The sequence below is a fragment of the Macaca thibetana genome, chromosome X (genome assembly GCF_024542745.1).
Source record: "Macaca thibetana thibetana isolate TM-01 chromosome X, ASM2454274v1, whole genome shotgun sequence".
Taxonomy (NCBI): Eukaryota; Metazoa; Chordata; class Mammalia; order Primates; family Cercopithecidae; genus Macaca; species Macaca thibetana.
In genome coordinates this window covers 103,436,257-103,454,050 of record NC_065598.1, presented here as the reverse complement: position 1 = coordinate 103,454,050, position 17,794 = coordinate 103,436,257, and the positions used below count along the sequence as shown (strand labels likewise).

General features: G+C 43.7%; 1 protein-coding gene across 4 annotated transcripts in view; it reads right to left on the bottom strand.

Moving 5' to 3' along the window:
• The window catches only part of MID2 (midline 2), a 101,204-nt gene extending 99,379 nt beyond the window's left edge, over positions 1 to 1,825 (bottom strand). For 2 of the 4 annotated variants that reach the window (XM_050777391.1, XM_050777392.1), the window contains exon 1: positions 1,036 to 1,612. In XM_050777391.1, the coding sequence (XP_050633348.1) occupies positions 1,036 to 1,039 (4 nt within the window). In that variant the 5' untranslated portion in view covers positions 1,040 to 1,612. Of the gene's footprint in view, positions 1 to 1,035; positions 1,613 to 1,669 lie in introns of those variants that run through there. The other 2 variants (XM_050777394.1, XM_050777393.1) reach the window with 2 other exon arrangements.
• Positions 1,826 to 17,794: the final 15,969 nt, after the last annotated feature.

The window sequence follows — 17,794 nt, the reverse complement described above, 5'->3', positions numbered from 1 at the left end:
GCCCCACACTCAGAAATCCTCAAAAGGCAAAGTGGTTGAAGAAGTAAGATGCAGCATGGCTGGGAGGCTGGGAGGGCACAGGTTGATGGGGAAAGCCTGGGGTCCAAGGCGCTCTAGTGGGGGATTTCCATAGTCATGTAAGTGTTGTGACATAGGAAGGTGAGTGATCATGAAAAAGGTAGGGGACAGTGGAAGAGAGAGAGAAAGTAAAGAGTAAAACGACTCCAGGATTTCAATTTCCTGCTCTAAGAAGCAACACTTCTGAAAAATAATGTGCAACACACGAAGTGCTAAGTAACCTAAACCTTATCATCACCAGTAATATTCCTGTAAATCTACTCTGCCGTTATTTACTTAATTCTTACAAGGCAGGAATGGAAAATCCCCACTCTCCCTGGTTGCGTCGCAGTCTGTCCTGTGGACATATGTAAGTTTTCCCTCTCCCCCACAGAGCTGGTTTCACAGCTAGGCCAGAAATAAGGAACCATCCAGACGGAGACTCGAGGATCGCTCCCCTGGCAGAAAAGGGATTAAGTTTCACCGGGCCTCCCCGCCGGCAGGGCGTCCGCAGCCACGCCGGCTGCTGCGACAGCACCGCCCGGCAGACGGCCGGCCAAGGGGCGACGCCGGGGACGAAGAGGCTGCCGGCTGCGGGAGCGTGGGAAGGCGGCCGTGCCCTTTCCCAGACTCGCGCCCAGGCGCCGGAGGATTCGCTCGACTGCCCGCGCCCGGCCCGGCCCGGCTGCGCAGAGGCCTCGGCCGCCCCCGCCCCGCACCCCGGAGTGCAAACTCTGTCCCAGGAGGGCAGTGGCAGGAACCCGAGCCCCAACAGCATGACTGGGAGCCGGAGCTGATCTGGGGCCCCCGTCGCCGTCTCGAGCCTCGCGGGCCCCATCACCCTGCCCCGCCGAGCCCGAGAGCCCTCGGTTAACGCCGGGCCCCGGCGGCACCTGAAAAGCGGCCAGAGCCAGGGCCGAGCCCTGCGAGGGCGACGACGCTCGACCTCCAGGGCCGCGGCGAGGGGGCGCGTTTTACCCATAGCGTTCCCAGGTGCCAGCCATCTCCTCTGCTCGCTCGAGGGCGCTGGGCGCTCGTCTGCCTCCGCAGCGGGCTAGCTCGGGCTCCGGCGCGAGCTCCAGGGCCCCGGTCGCCGCCGCCGCCGCCGCCACCACTCTAGGCCGCCGCCCGCCTTCGCTGCAGCTGCCGCTACCGTCGCCGACGCCGCGCAGCAGCCGGGATCCGCCAGCCCGCGCGCCCCGCAGGGGATAGCACGGCGGCCGCGATGCTACCGCGGCTGGGTCTCCCGAGCTAAAGTTAAGAGTTTTCGCCCCTCAGTCCAGGGGCAGCACCATGACACCACGGCAGCACCACACTGTCATTTCCGCCGCCGCAGAGGAAAAAAAAAGGCAATCCCTTCCAAAAGGGAGGCGGAGTGGGGGCAAACGGGGTTGGGGCTGACACCCCAAGGGAGCACTGGGAAGGGCCAAAGAAGAAGGGGCGCTCGGACACCTTCCCAGGCTCACCTTCCGCCGCCCCCGCCACTCCCAGCTCCCCCAGCCCTTCCTCTGGAGGCACGTTTACATGTCTTCTCCCCTGGCAGGAGTGACCGGAGAAACCTGAGCAAGCAAAGGCAGCCGGTGGGTGGGGCTCGGGTTACTACTGTACCTACCAGCTGATTCCAGCAGCCTTTTCTCCAGCGCCCTGTCATCTTGAAGGAAGACACAGAGAGAGGGACCCTGGCGGGTGTGTGTGTGTATGTGTGTGTTGTGTGTGTGTGTGTGTGTGTGAGTGACAGAGCGACAGAGAGAGCAGAATGTGTGTGAAATGCAGAAGGAAGACTATGGCTAAACTCTTCTCCCACTCCCCACTCCTCTGTCCCCCAGCCCCACAAACCCCAGGTTAGAACAAGGAAGAGGCCTTTGCAACCGGTAATAAGAAGAGAGTGCCCGGGTCCACCGCACAGATCCTCTCCATGAAGCTGCTCTATGCAAAGTTAACTACAGAGTAAAACAAAAATAGTGGAGGAGATAGAAAAGGGCAGACAATTGAAGGAAACCCAACCCCTCTTTCTTTTTACAAAGAGAGAATGGCTGTGTTTTATTGGCCTCGGGCAGAAGTTGTGGAGGTGGGTTAAAGCCATCAAAAGAAAAAAAAAAAGCAGGATTTTTCTTGTACCTTCAAATTGTTGACCAGTAAAACAAGAGGGTCGTTACCACAAGGACAATGAGGCAGATGCTAGCTATCCAGGTATTCCAGGTCCCTAATAAGCTAATTGGTCCATTTGGAATCCAGCATCCTCCCATTGGTCTGGAGTGACCCCCACTCAAAAGGTGGATGGGAGACGGAAAGAGCAGGAAGCCCCATAAGAGACTCTGTTTCTAACTTGGGGCAAAAAGAGAGAACAAGGGGAAAGAAATGAGAAAATGAGAGGACCTGCCCCAGCGCGCGCGCGCGCGCACACACACACACACACACACACACACACACACACACACACGCCTGCCATCATTGTGCATAAGAACAAGCCCAGAAAAATTGAGGTATCTCTTGGTATATCCCTTCAGGGAACCAATAGTAATCAGTCAACACTCCTGTGAAACAATGTGCTAGAGATCACTGAGGTGGAAACCAAGGCAAAAATCACAACCAGGCTGCCCTGATGAAAGTCTGGCCCCGGCCGGGCGCGGTGGCTCAAGCCTGTAATCCCAGCACTTTGGGAGGCCGAGACGGGCGGATCATGAGGTCAGGAGATCGAGACCATCCTGGCTAACACGGTGAAACCCCGTCTCTACTAAAAAATACAAAAAAACTAGCCAGGTGAGGTGGCGGGCGCCTGTAGTCCCAGCTACTCGGGAGGCTGAGGCAGGAGAATGGCGTGAACCCAGGAGGCGGAGCTTGCAGTGAGCTGAGATCCGGCCACTGCACTCCAGCCTGGGCGGCAGAGCGAGACTCCGTCTCAAAAAAAAAAAAAAAAAAAAAAAAAAAAAAAAAAGTCTGGCCCCTAAGAGAAGTAAAAGTTAGTGAGTAACACCTAAAGTCCAGGCAACAAAAGCAAAAATAGGTAAATGGGACCATAAAATTTTCAAACATCTGCACAGGAAAGGACTCAATCAACAGAGTGAAAAAGCAACCTACAAAATGGTAGAAAACTTTTGCAAACCATATATCGGATAATGTGCTAATATCCAGAATGTATAAAGAACTCGTATAGCTCAATTAAAAAAAAAAAAAACCCTCTTAAAAGTGGACAAAAGACTTGAATAGACATTTCTCCAAAGAAGATATACAAGTGGCCAACAGGCATATGCAAAGATGATCAACATCACTAATTGTCAGGGAAATGCAAGTCAAACTCCAATGAAATATCATTTCACATCCATTAGGATGGTCACTATAAAAATAAAAATTTAAAAATTTAAAAAAAAAACAGAAGAAAATACAGCAAGGTGTGGTTCACACTTGTAATTCCAGCTACTCAGGAGAGGATGCTAAGGCAAGAGAGTCACTTGAGGCCAGGAGTTAGAGATCAGCCTGGGTAACATGAAGAGAACGTGTCTACAAAAAATAAAATTAGAACAGAAAATAATAAGTGTTAACAAGGTTGTGGAGAAATTGGAACCCTTGAACACCATTGTAAAATGGTACAGACACTACCCAAGGGAATGTAAACTGGTGTAGCTGCTATGGAAAATAGGATGGAGGTTCCTCAAAAAATTAAAAATAGAACTACTATATGATTAAACAATCTCACTTCCAGGTATATAGCCAAGCAAATAGAAAACAGGATCTCAAAAAGATACTGGCAAACCCATGCTTATAGCAGCATCATTCAAGGGGTAGAAGCAAATTTAATGTCCATCAAGGGATGAATGGATAAAGAAAATATGGTATATACACACAAGGACATATTATTCAGCTTTAAAAAAAGAAGGAAATACTGTCACATGTTACAAAGTTGATGAACCTTGAGGACATTATGCTAAGTGAAATAAGCCAGTCACAAAAAGTCAAATATTCCATGATTCTACTTATATGACTGTCTAAAATAGTCAACTCATAGAAACAGAAAGTAGAATGCTGGTTGTCAGGGACTGCGAGGAGGGAAAAGGAAAGAGTTGTTCAGTGGGTGTGGAATTTCAGTCATGCAGGATGAGGGGGATGTTCTGGGGATCTGTTGCACAACAATGTGCATGTGGTTGACAATATTGTACTGTACACTTGAAAATTGTTGGAAGGATGAAGTTTATGTTATGTGGTTTTTGGCACAAAAATTATTTTTTTAAAAGTTAATGAGTCAGAAGTCTGCTGAACCCAGCCTAATAGAAGAGGGGATAAATAAGCTATGTAGCCATTAAAATAATTATATATATGCATATGTATGATACACACACACACATATATATAAGAATCTCAGATATTATTAAATGAAAAAAGCAATGTGCAGAACTGAGTATGATTTCTTACTATTCGCGTAAAGAAGCAGGCAGGTATATGTCTATGAATGCTTGTATGAGCATAGACTCTTCTGAAAGATACCTAAGAAACTGGTTACACTGGTTGCCTGGGAGTCAAGCATAGGAGGAAGTATTTAACATTGCATATGCTCTTTTGTATTGTTTAAGTTTTTTATAATGTTCATGTATTACCTTTTCAAAAACAATTATGAGCAAGGAGCCTGGAGACAGAAAGTAAAGTGGAGGTCACCAGGAACTGAAGGGAGAGGAAATGAGGAATTATTATTTAAAGAATACAGAATTTCTGACTGGGATGATGAAATAATTCTGAAAATAGTGTTATGCAACATTGTGAATGTACTTAATGCCACTGAATTTTACACTCAAAAATAGTTAAAATAGTAACTCTTGGCTGGGTGCAATGGCTCACGCCTGTAATCCCAGCACTTTGGGAGGCCGAGGCAGGCGGATCACAAGGTCAGGAGATGGAGACCATCCTGGTCAACATGGTAAAACCCCGTCTCTACTAAAAATACAAAAATTAGCTGGGCGTGGTAGTGTGTGCCTGTAATTCCAGCTACTAGGGAAGCTAAGGCAGGAGAATTGCTTGAACCAGGGAGATGGAGGCTGCAGTGAGCCGAGATCACACCACTGCGCTCCAGCCTGGTGACAGAGTAGGACTCTGTCTCAAAAAAAAAAAAGATAAATCTTATTTTATGTATATTTACCACCATAGAACAAATCAAAAAAATAAAAGGAGGAGGTCTACAGAACAAGTACAGATTATTCTATTTTGTAAGAAAACAGATATAGTCTGGACACAATGGCCCATGCCTGTAATCCTAGCACTTTGAGAAGCCAAGATGGGAGGATTACTTGAGTGCAGAAGTTCGAGACCAGCCTGGGCAACATAGTGAGAACGTGTGTCTTTTTATTTTTACAAAAAATGAAAAATAAAAAAAGAAAACAGACACATATATATATATATATGTCGGCAAATGCATAGAAAAGAACCTATAAGGGGCCGGGCACAGTGGCTCACTCCTGCAATCCCAGCACTTTGGGAGGCCGAGAGCAGCACAGAGCCCAGTCTGTTCCAGAAGGAAAACCACAAAAGGATGGTTTTGTTGTGTAAGAGATTCTGCAGAAGGGGACCTTCCTACTAGTTGTCTGAAATCCAGAGGTTGACCAAAGGCTTTTCTAACCAGAAGTTCCAGACCAGCCTGGCCAACACAGCGAAACTTTGTCTCTACTAAAAATACAAAAACTAGCTGGGCATGGTGGTGGGCACCTGTAATCCCAGCTATTTGATAGGCTGAAGCACAAGAATCATTTGAACCCGGGAGACGGAGGTTGCAGTGAGCCGAGATCACACCATTGCACCATTGCACTCCAGCCTGGGCAAGAGAGTGAGATTCTGCCTCAAAAAAAGAAAAGAAAAGAACCTGTAAGGAGCATCCTGTAAACAGTGTGGGCCTGGAATTGGGGTGGGTGTTTGAAAGGATGTTTCCATTTCGATTCTACTTATTTTTTAACTGTTTGAATATTCTGCAATGACACTTTCTTTTGTAGTTTGAAAAAAAAATTTAAGGTATGTCTCCAAAAAGAAGTTGAACCCAAAGTTCAGTCAGAAGTCAATTGATCTCTAAAAATTCTTCAATCTCACTTTGTGTGATCTCCACAGAGAGCTGGAGAGTTTTCTAAAAATGTGAAGAAGTGATCTCTTTCATTATGGACATACCTGAACAAAGCAAGCTAGCTCTTAGCAAAACAGGCAGTAAAGAAGATTTGCTTTTAATGACCTTAACCGTCCATTAGAAATCATCTTAGCCTTCACTTGTTAGCAGTCTCCCTTTCACCTGAGCTGCCAATGCTTTCAAACTAGTCTCTAGCTTACCAGAGCTCTATACTGAGCTCCAGAACCCTATCTTCCCTCTCCAAGCATCAGTCCATGTTCTGGACATTTCCTTTCCCTTGTCAAAACTTAACTACTTCTGGCTCGTTTTCACAAAAGACCTTACTAAATGATTAAGGAATTCAATCAACCAATTTTAGCTAACTGTTAATAGCTTCATTTGTCTCCCTATTAGTAGATAATATTTTAATTTTAACACAGGCCTTCAATGTATTAATTCAAAGGAATGACTAATAGCGTATGTGGGTGGGGATGATGGGGTGGGGAGGGGAGATTTTGCTAATCATATCACATAAGCAGCTGCTTTGAAAATATCCCCACTTTCAATGGTTTTATGCAAATTGCTCACTGTAAATTTATGAAAAGTAAATGTTTTGTATCTGGCAGGAGATGCAAAATTGCCGGGGAGTATGTCATGAAATTATGTGTTTATAATTATTTAATGGTTACCTTTGTATATAACATATGTTGATCCTATTAACAAAATAAATCTGACTCATGAAAAAAAAAAAAAAGACACTTGACAGATTCAGCTTGAGGTGTTTTAATTGGATTAATCTGAAGCAGGCTAACTGTACCACAGACCGACAATATGAAAGGGACAGCTCATGGGCTGCTTTTTCCTGCTAAGAATGTTGGGAGGGTATTGGAGGAACGGCTCCAGATACTTTCTACAGAGAGCGGCACAGAGCCCAGTCTGTTCCAGAAGGAAAACCACAAAAGGATGGTTTTGTTGTGTAAGAGATTCTGCAGAAGGGGAACTTCGTACTACACTCAAAAGAAGCAGCTAGTTGTCTGAAATCCAGAGGTTGACCAAAGGCTTTTCTAACCAGGGGCTTTTAACAGGATGGTGAGAAGAAAAGCACTTTTGCCATGGACTCATCAATAGGACATTGTTCTAAAACTAGTTGTGAACAAGCCCTCTAGGCTGCTTAAGAGAGAGTGGTTTAAAATAAATATGTCCCCAGTATGAAGAAATAGCATGCCCCTGTGTATTAGGCTATTTGGCATTGCTACAAAGAAATACCCAAGACTGGGTAATTCATAAAGAAATGAGGTTTAATTGGCTACAGTTCCACAGGCTGTACAGGAAGCATGATGCCGGCATCTGTTTGGCCTCAGAAAACTTACAATCATGGCAAAAAGCAAAAGGGAAGAGAGGCATCTCACATGGTTGGAAGCAGGAGGAAGACAGAGTGAAGAGGGAGGTGCCACACACTTTTAAAGCACCAGGTCTCATGAGAACTCGTTATCGTGAGGGCAGTACAATGCAAGGGATGGTGATAAAGTATTCATGAAGGGTCCACTCCCATGATCCAATCACCTTTTACCAGGCCCCCCTGTCAACATTGGGGATTACAATTTGATACAAGATTCGAGTGGGGCACAGATTCAAACTGTATCATTCTGCCCCCTGGCCCCACCCAAATCTCATGTCCTTCTCACATTACAAAATATAATCAATTATGCCTTCCCAACAGCCCCCCAAAGTCTTAACTCATTCCAGCATTTACTCAAAAGTCCAAAGTCCAAAGTCTCGTCTGGAATAAGGCTAGTCCCTTTCACTTCTGAGTCTGTAAAATCAAAAACAAGTTAGTTACTTCCAAGATACAATGGGGTTACAGGCATTGGGTAAATGCTCCCATTCCAAAAGGGAAAAATTAGTCAAAAGAAAGGGGCTACAGGCTCCGTGCAAGTCTGAAACCCAGCAAGGTTCTCATTAAATCTTAAAGCTCCAAAATAATCTCCTTGGACTCTACATCTTACATCCAGTGCACACTGATGCAAGGGGTGAGCTTTCAAGGTCTTGGGCAGCCCCACCCCTGTGGCTTTGCAGGGTTCAGTCCCCGTGACTTCTCTCAAGGGTTGGCATTGAGTGCCTGTGGCTTTTCCAGGAGCAGGGTGCAAGTTGTCAATGAATCTATGATTCTGGGAGCTGGAGGATGGTGGCCCTGTTCTCACAGCTCCATTAGGGAGTACCCCAGTGAGGACTCTGTGTTGGAGATCCAACCCCACATTTCCCCTCTACACTGCCCTAGGAGAAGTTTTCCATGAGAGCTCTGCCTCTGTATCATGCTTCTGCCTGGACAGCTAGGCTTCTCCATACAGCCTTTGAAATCTAGGCAGAGGTGCCCAAGCCTCAACTCTTGCATTCTGTGCACCACAAGCTTAACACTGTGTGGAAGCCACCAGGGCTTACAGCTTGCACCCTCTGAAGCAGTGACCTGAGCTGTACTTGGACCCCTCTAACCACAGCTGGAGATGGAGCAGCTAAGATGCAGGGAGCAGGGTCCCAAGGCTGTGCAGGGCAGCGGGGGCCCTGGCCCTGATCCAGGAAACCATTTAGTCCTTCTAGGCCTCTGGGCCTGAGATGGGAGTGACTGCTGTTCAGTTCTCTGAAATAACTTCAAGGCCTTCTTCCCATTATCTTGGCAATGGGCAGTTGCCTTCCTTTTAGTTATGCAAATTTCTGCAGCTTGCTTGAATTCCTCCCTTGGAAATGAGTTTTTCTTTTCTACCACATGGCCAGGCTGCAAATTTTCCAAACTTTTATGCTCTGCTTCCCTTTTAAATGTAAGTTCCAGTTCCAGGTCATTTATTTGCTGGTTGTTAGAGGCAGCCAGGCCACATCTTGAACACTTTGCTCCTTAGAAATTTCTTCTGCCAGATACCCTAAATCATCTCTTTCAAGTTCAAAGTTCCACAGATCCCTAGGGCAGGAGCGCAATACAGCCAATTGCTTTGCTGAGGCATAACAAAAGTGATCTTTGCTCTAGTTCCCAATAAGTTCCTCATTTCCATCTGAGACCTCACCAGCCTGGCCACTTCTGTGCATATCACTGTCAGCATTTGGGTCACAACCATTCAACAAGTCTCTAGGAAGTTCCAAATTCTCCCTCATCTTCCTGTCTTCTACTGAGCCCTCCACAGTCTTCCAACCTCTTCCTATTACCCATTTCCAAAGTCTCTTCTATATTTTCAGGTATCTTTGTTGAAATGCCCCACTCTTTGGTACCAACTTTCTGTATTAGGCCATTGTTGCATTGCTATAAAGAAATACCTATGACTGGGGAAATCAGACATCTCATATGGTAGGAGTAGAAGGAAGAGAGAGCAAACAGGGAAGTGCCATACACTTTTAAAGGACCAGATTTCACGAGAGCTCACTATTGTGAGGACAGTACAATGGGGGAGATGGTGCTAAACTATTCATGAAGGATCCACTCTTATTATCCAATCACCTCCCACCAGGCCCCACCTCCAACACTGAGGATTACATTTCAACATGAGATTTGGTGGGGCCACAGATTCAAACCATATCACCTTGCTATTTGCTATTTTTTAGTCTTCTTTGATCTATATTTTGCTATTGCCTTTATCTATTTTGAACTTACCTGAATTACATTTGTTATAATAAACATGTATGTTGGATAAGTATATTACATTGGTAAACACTTTTCTGGAGTTTTAATGTGTCTTCAACCTAAACCTTACAGCTGGCCATGCCTTCCTAACCAGCAGCACCCGGTCACTTAGAATCTGGCTTTCATGATTCTACATCCTGCTGGTTTTCCTCTCATCTCACTGCCTATTCCTCTGGTTCTGTTGCTTCCTCCTCCTGCTCTTCTATTGTACCCGTGAAGGTTAATGTGCCTCAGGACTTAGTCCTTGACTCTCGTCTCCATCTACACTCACTTCCTAGGTGACCTCCTCTAGTCCCATGATTTTAAGTATAATCCATAAGCTTATGGATCCCAATTTTACCTTTTTAGCTCAGATTTCTCCCTTGGGTCCAGACTTGCATATCTACCTATTTTACTTCGCCACCTGACTATCACACAGACAGTACTAACTTAATGCAACCAAACCAGAACTCTTGGTTTCTATTCCTCTCCATTTCAGTAAATGGCACCATCCAACTGCATAAGCCAGATACTGGGATGTCCTTGACACCTTACTCTCCCCAGTGTCCAACATTCAATACATCATTGAGTCTTATTTTGGTCTCTCTACTTCCACTTCCAATCAGTAATGCAGCCAAAGTAATCTTTTCAAATGGAAAGCTGATCATTTTATCCTCATCCCCTGATTGAAACCCTTCAGTTTCAATCAGTAAACTGCAATTAGAGTAAAATTCAAATTATTTAATGTGGTCTATGAGACCTGGCATTAGCTGGTCCTTGCCTCCCTCTCTGAACTCATCCTATTCCACTCTCACCCTTTCTCACTACAATCCAAACACACTAGCCTTCTGACATCCCTTGAACCATGTCATGATCCTGGCTACCCCAAGAAGTTTACATGTTCTTTTCCTTCTGCTAGAGTGCTCTTCCTTCTGATCTTCTCATGGCTATCTAGTGCATTCTCTCAGGTTATACACATCACCTTCTCAGAGAAGCCTTCCCTAACCACCCTATATAAAGTAACCCTTCTACATTATTCTCTAATATAGCACTCCATTCCTTTCCTACAGATCACTTATCACTAGCTAAAATTATTGTATGTGTGCCCATGCACACGCACACACACACACACACTAAATATACATATCATGAGAGCAACAACCTTGTCTGTCTCTATCACTAGTATATCTCCAAACCTAAAACAGTACCTGGCTCACAGTAGGTGCTGATATTTGCTGGATGAACAGCAGTAAACAGAGGGAAAAGTACGGTTCAGAGATGACTTTCACAACCCTGATATAGACTTACCCCAATCTTCAATCTGCAGTAAAAATATCACACTCAGAGATGTCCTTTTGGCAGAACTAGTGCATTTACAGCAGGTTCATGCTGGGAGGTCAGACACATTACTCAGGGCCTCAACTCCCTATATACCAGCAATTCTCAAACTTACTCAAGAAACACTAGAGTCCCTCAAGATATTAACTGGTGTTCTGAGGGGAAAAAATGACTTGATCTAACATGTTTAGGGAATGCTGCAGACTGAATCTTTCTCTTGGAGACTCACAGTACACATTAGCATATTAAGGCTCTGAGGAGTCCTGTCAGAAATAAAACGCATTGTAAGTTTGTTTAGCATTTCCCAAACGTATTTGACCATGGAACATTTATGTTCTACTCACTTATTAATATCTCACAGGTCGCTAGTGTCTCTCAAACTATAGTTCTGGAAGCACTGCCTAAATATATAATATAAAGATGGAGATGTGTGTATATGTATGTGTGTGTTTGTGTGTGCATGTGTGTGTGTCTATATTATGGATATTAATCAAAGTGAACTTAAGACTCGTGGCAATAAATTCCAACTCAAAGATGTCCATGAGATGAGATGGAGGAAATTCAAGTTTACGGTAAGGCAACAATTGGAGATAGTGCATTCAATTAAAAACCTTTTAGGAGGATATTGGCTTATAGTTAGTTATGAGTATTGCTCTAAATTAGTTCCAATATTCTGGCCTGAATGAATTACCCCTAGGCCACTGAGAACCTGTAAATAAGATTGATGAATCCCTGTCAGTGATTTCTGGGGAAATATACAACTGGGAGAAGTATCAGTATCAGATCCCCAAAGACTACAAATGACCAGCTTTCAAAATGGGAAAGGTGGATTCTACAAACAAAAGACCAGTGCAGTGGGCTTAATGTTGATTTGAGACAACATTCATACCACTCTTCCTCTCACCCATTCCAGAGCTTCTTTCTCTTCCTTGATCCCTCTGTGCTCATCCTTGCCTAGGGTTTTTGCATTTGCTGTTCACTTTACATACAGCAGGGATGAGCACACTTTTTCTGTAATAAGCCAGTGGTAAATATTTTAGGTTTTGTGGGCTATATGATCTCTGGCCCAACTACTTAGCTCTGCTGTTGAGTGCAAAAGCAGCCATAGATAATACATAAACAATGAAACTTTATTTTCAAAAACAGGCTGTGAACCAGATTTGGCTCCAGGGCCATAGCTGTTCCATCTGGAGTGTACTTTGCCAGGACCCTCACATGAATAATCTTTTATGTTCATAATTCAGCTCAAACATCATTTTCTTAGATTACATCGCCCAATCTAAAGTAATTACACACTGAGTTGCTTTCAAATATTCCAATTTTAATTATCTCCACTGCACATATCACTAACTGATATTTTGTTGTTTATTGACTTGTTTCCTCCCCACACACAAACCAGAATAATAATTAACATTTATTAAGCTCTTATTATGTACCTGGCATTGTTCTAAACACTTTATATATATTAATTCTTTTCATCTTAATAGTAACCTCCTGACAATAATCCTTAATCTCCCCATTTTATAGGTGAAAAAACAAAGGCTGCGATATTAACTATTTTATTCACAACCAAATATGTTAGCCAGTGGTGATTTCAGGATTTAGGTCCAGGCTTATAAGCATTGTTCTATACTACAACTCAATTATAAGCTCCACAAGAGCAGAGATTTTGTCTTGTTTACTGATGACCCTAGAACAGAGCCTAGAAGAGTGTTTGACGTATAATAAGTGGTCAATAAATATTTGCCAATTTAATAAAAATTCTAAGACACTCAGATAACTAAAGGGAGACAGTATTTACCAAGAATGAGTCACACTAACCTGATTTCCTTCTTTGATGAGGCTAATAGATACAGGAAACAAGGAAATGGGAATAGAATCCCATTTCTTTGGATTTTAGAAAAGCATTAAACAAGATCTTTCCTGAAATCTTTTTTTTTTCTTTTTTTTCAACTTTTATTTTAAGTTCTAGGGTACATGTGCAGATGTGCAGATTTGTTACATAGTTAAACATGTGCCATGGTGGTTTGCTGCACAGATCAACCCATCACCTAGGAGTTAAGCCCAACATCCATTAGCTATTCTTCCTGATGCTCTCCCTCTCCCAGCCCTCTACCTGACAGACCCCAGTGTGTGTTATTCCCTCCACCACCGTGTGTTCTCATTGTTCGGCTCCCACTTATAAGCGAGAACATGTAGTGTTTGGTTTTCTGTTCCCGTATTAGTTTGCTGAGGATAATGGCTTCCAGTTCCATCCATGTTCCTGCAAAGTATATGATCTTGTTCATTTTTATGGCTGCATAGTATTCCATGGTGTCTATGTACTACCTTTTCTTTATCCAGTGTGATGTTGGTGGAAATTTGGGTTGATTCCATGCCTTTGCTATTGTTTTTCACTGCAATGAACATACATGTGCATGTATTTTTATAATAGAATGATTTATATTCCTCTGACTATACACCCAGTAATGGGATTTCTGGATCAAATGGTATTTCTGCTTCTAGATCTTTGAGGAATCACCACACTGTCTACCACAATGGTGGGACTAATTTACATTCCCACCAACAGTGCAAAAGTATTCCTTTTTTTTTCCTGCAACCTTTCCAGTATCTGTTGTTTCTTGACTTTTTAATAAGCGCCTTTCTGATTGGCATGAGATGGTGTCTCACTGTGGTTTTGATCTGCATTTCTCAAACCCTTTTCTTACTAGAACTTTCTTTGTCATTTAATGCTGTTAAATTTATTGCTGTTAAATGTTTAATGCTTTCTTTATTGATTTCCATGACACCACACTTTCCTAGTTTCCTGAACACCTTACTGTTCTTACCTTGTCCTTCATGTGATCCTCCTTCATCATCAGCCCCTAAAATGTGGATGTTTCCATTTTTACCCTCATCCTGATGACACCTCAATCTATAACTCCAGGCCTGAACTTTACTCCAAGCCTAAAAATTCACACAGGGACTTCAAGTTTAACATGTCCAAAACCAAACTCATGATCTCTTCCTCAAATCTATTCCTTTTCTTATATTCCCAGTCTCAATTAATAGCATCACTCAGTCGCCCCACACTAGAACCTGAAAGTCATGTTTGCACCCTCACCTCTCTCACTCACTCCATATCTAAACACCGACCCAAACTAAATGATTTTTACTTCTTAAATATTTCTCAGCTCCACACACCTACTAGCCGTAACCAACTCTTAACCAGTCTCTCTGCCTCTTGTTTTGACCCTATCCAATTCTCCACACAGTCATCAGAATTTTTAAATGAAAACATGATCATGCAACACCTTATTGCCTACAAGATGGAGTCCAAGCTACATCAGGACCATATAAATCTCCTCAAACTTGCTGGCTACTATTAAAACTGCCTTTGCAAAAATTACAACAGCGTGAAAATTATGGTAGTGGAGGAGATCTGATCTGGCCAACCCCCATCTTGCCTTTGACCTTCAAGCTGCCCTTAATTATTTCTGAACTTGGGCCGAGGTAACTTTAGGAAACATTTAGTTTATAGTTTAAATGATAAAAGCACTTCCCCAGAACTCAGCCAACCGCCTTTGTAAAGTTAATGAGAGACCAACAGTTTAGGAGGATAGAGGAGCTTGAATTCTGCTAAGGTGTAGACATAAACAATTACAAGTCATTATTTCAGATGTCACAAGATATGCAACTTACCTAATTACTCCTGCAGATAACATCACAATTGTAGAACCTAAAATCGGTTTTTTGAGATATGTTTTCAGGTTTTTTGCAGATCTGACCACGGATGGCTCCACCTGGATCCCCCAACTGCTCCTGTGGCCCCACAGAGGAGTGACTCAAGGTGCAAGAGGACCATTTCCCACCCCCATATGATTGCATCCCCAACCAACCAAGAGCAAGCACCCATAATCTAGCCACTCCCACCCCCTCCCCAAAACTGCCTTTAAGAACTCCTAATCTCTGAGCTTTCGGTGAGGTTGATTTGAATAATAACTCTGTCTTCCAGGTGGCATAGCTGGCCTCTCATCAATTAAACTTTCTTCACTGTAATGCCATGGGCTCTGTGAATTGATTTTGTTTGTGCAGTGGGCAGGAAGAATCTGTCGGGTTACACTAGTTTACTCACAGCTAATGTTTCCACAATTCCAAACTGCATGCAACATTGCAATTCTCATGTAGGTACTTCTCTGCCTTTGTTTATGCCATAGCTTCTATACTGAGGCTCATCCCAACCCTTACCACTTACTCCCATTTTGCCTGGCTGACTTCTTATCATCCTCTCAGATTGAGCCCATGCACTATCTCCTCCAGGAAGGCTTCCCTTAACATGCCCCATCCTGGGCTGGGTTAGGTGTCCATCTTCTATGCTTTCAAGGCATCCTTTTTTGAGGGGTTGGGGGGATGGGGTCTCACTCTGTCACCCAGCCTGGAGCGCAGTGGTGCAATCTAGCTCACTGCAGCCTCAAACTCCTGGGCTCAGGAGATCCTCCCACCTCAGCCTCCTGAGTAGGTGGAACTACAGACATGCACCACCATGCTCACCTAATTTTTTAAATTATGATTTGTAGAGGCAGGGTCTCATTATGTTGCCCAGGCTGGTCTGGAACTCCCTGGCTCAAGCAATTCTACCACCTCAGACTCCCAAAGTACTGGGATTATAGGAGTGAGCCGCCATGCCCAACCGAGACATTCTAAATTTGCCTTTATCACAGCACTTATTCTTCTGTATTTTTCTTGCCTGTTCACATGTCTGTATCCCTCATTAGACTATGTAGTTCCTGAGAGCAAGAACTATACCTTATCCAAAGGTGTACCCACAGTGTTACGTACAGTACCTGGCACACAGACAGAATTCAATTAATGCTTAATGAGCCAGCTATTTTATGACCACCATACACTGTTGCCTCATTTCATTGACTTATAACAACTTTAATTCTCTTTCACACATGTAATTATTACATAGTGTGGTAAGTACAATGATAGAGGTAAAGCAAAACAACAGAAAAGAGACACCTAACTTGGCCTGAGGTGAGTGGAATGGAAGGAAGAGGAGATACAGAAAATACACTAACTCAAACTTAAGCAGCAGTAATAGAAATAGAGTACACAAATCCAGGGAGGAAACAGTGTGGATCTATTCTGCATGGCCAAACTACACCTGAATAACAGGTAAGTTGGATTATTCGATAAATGGCAGTGGTTCAGAAAAAATAAAGCTAAACCTCAGAAATGGTTGAAGGGGCTGGGTATAGTGGCTCAGACCTCCAATCCCAGCACTTTTGGAGGCCAAGGTAGGAGGACTGCTTGAGCCCAGGAGTTTGTGAGCTGGGCAACATAGTGAGACCGAGGCTGCTCTACAAATAATAAAAAAGTAACTGGGCATGGTGGTACATGCTTGTAGTCCCAGCTACTTGGGAGGCTGAGGTGGGAGAATCACTTGAGCCTGGGAGTTCAAGCCTGTGCTGAACCATGATCTCACCAATGCACTCAGCTTGGGCGACAGAGTGAGACCCTGTCTCAAAAAAAAAAAAAAAAAAAGGGTTGAAGGAACAGGGAAGGTTTAGCCAGGATAAGGGAAGACTGTGAGGTATTTGATGGTTTTCTTCAAATATTTGAAGGGCTGTGTTATGAAGGGAATTGTGTGCCCCCTGCAAAATATGTGGATGTCCTAACCCCCAGAACCTCAGAATGTGACCTTATTTGACAATGGGGTCTTTGCAGGTATAATTAGCTAATAATATAAGGTCATATTGGAAGAGGGTGGTCCTTTATGCCAATACGACTGGTGTCTTCATGAGAAGAGGGAAATTGGGACACAGACATAGAGCGAAGACAGCCATGAAAAGATGGAGGCAGAAATTGGAATTACACTGCCACAGGTCAAGGAATGGGAGCCCCCCTACAAACTGGAAGAGGTAAGGAAGGATTCTCCTTTAGAGCATTCAGAGGGAACATAGTCTTGCTGATACCTTGATTTCAGAATTCCAGCCCAGTCTCCAGAACTGTGAGATAATTAATTTCTGTTGTTTTAAGTCATCAAGTTTGTAGTACTTTGTCATGGCAGTCACAGGAAACTAATATAGGCTGTCATGGAGTGGAGGGAGCAGATTTGTTCTGTGTGACACCCAAAGGATGGGAGATATAGGAAGACAAAAATATTTATTTATGCTGAATGAAAACCTCATAGTCATGCTATCTAAAGATTAAAATGAGCTGTCATGGGACCTAGCAAGCTCCGTGTCACTAGAGGTCAATGTATAGGCTAGAAGTTTCTTTGGCAAAGATTGCAATGATATGATCTGTAATAATAATACAGATACCATCTTTATCCTGATTCAGAAATTCGTAATTGTCATAAACATTTTTCAAGACAACCTTGAAAAGGTGTTTATAACAATTGGGAATTTTATTTTTATATTTATTTATTTATTGAGACAGCGTCTCACTCTGCCGCCCAGGCTGGAGTGCAGTGGCGCAATCGCGGCTCACTGCAAGCTCCACCTCCCAGGTTCCAGCCATTCTCCTGCCTCAGGCTTCCGAGTAGCTGGGACTACAGGCGCCCACCACCACCCCCAGCTAATTTTTTGTATTTTTTTATTATTATTATACTTTAAGTTCTAGGGTACATGTGCATAACGTGCAGGTTTGTTACATATGTATACTTGTGCCATGTTGCTGTGCTGCACCCATCAACT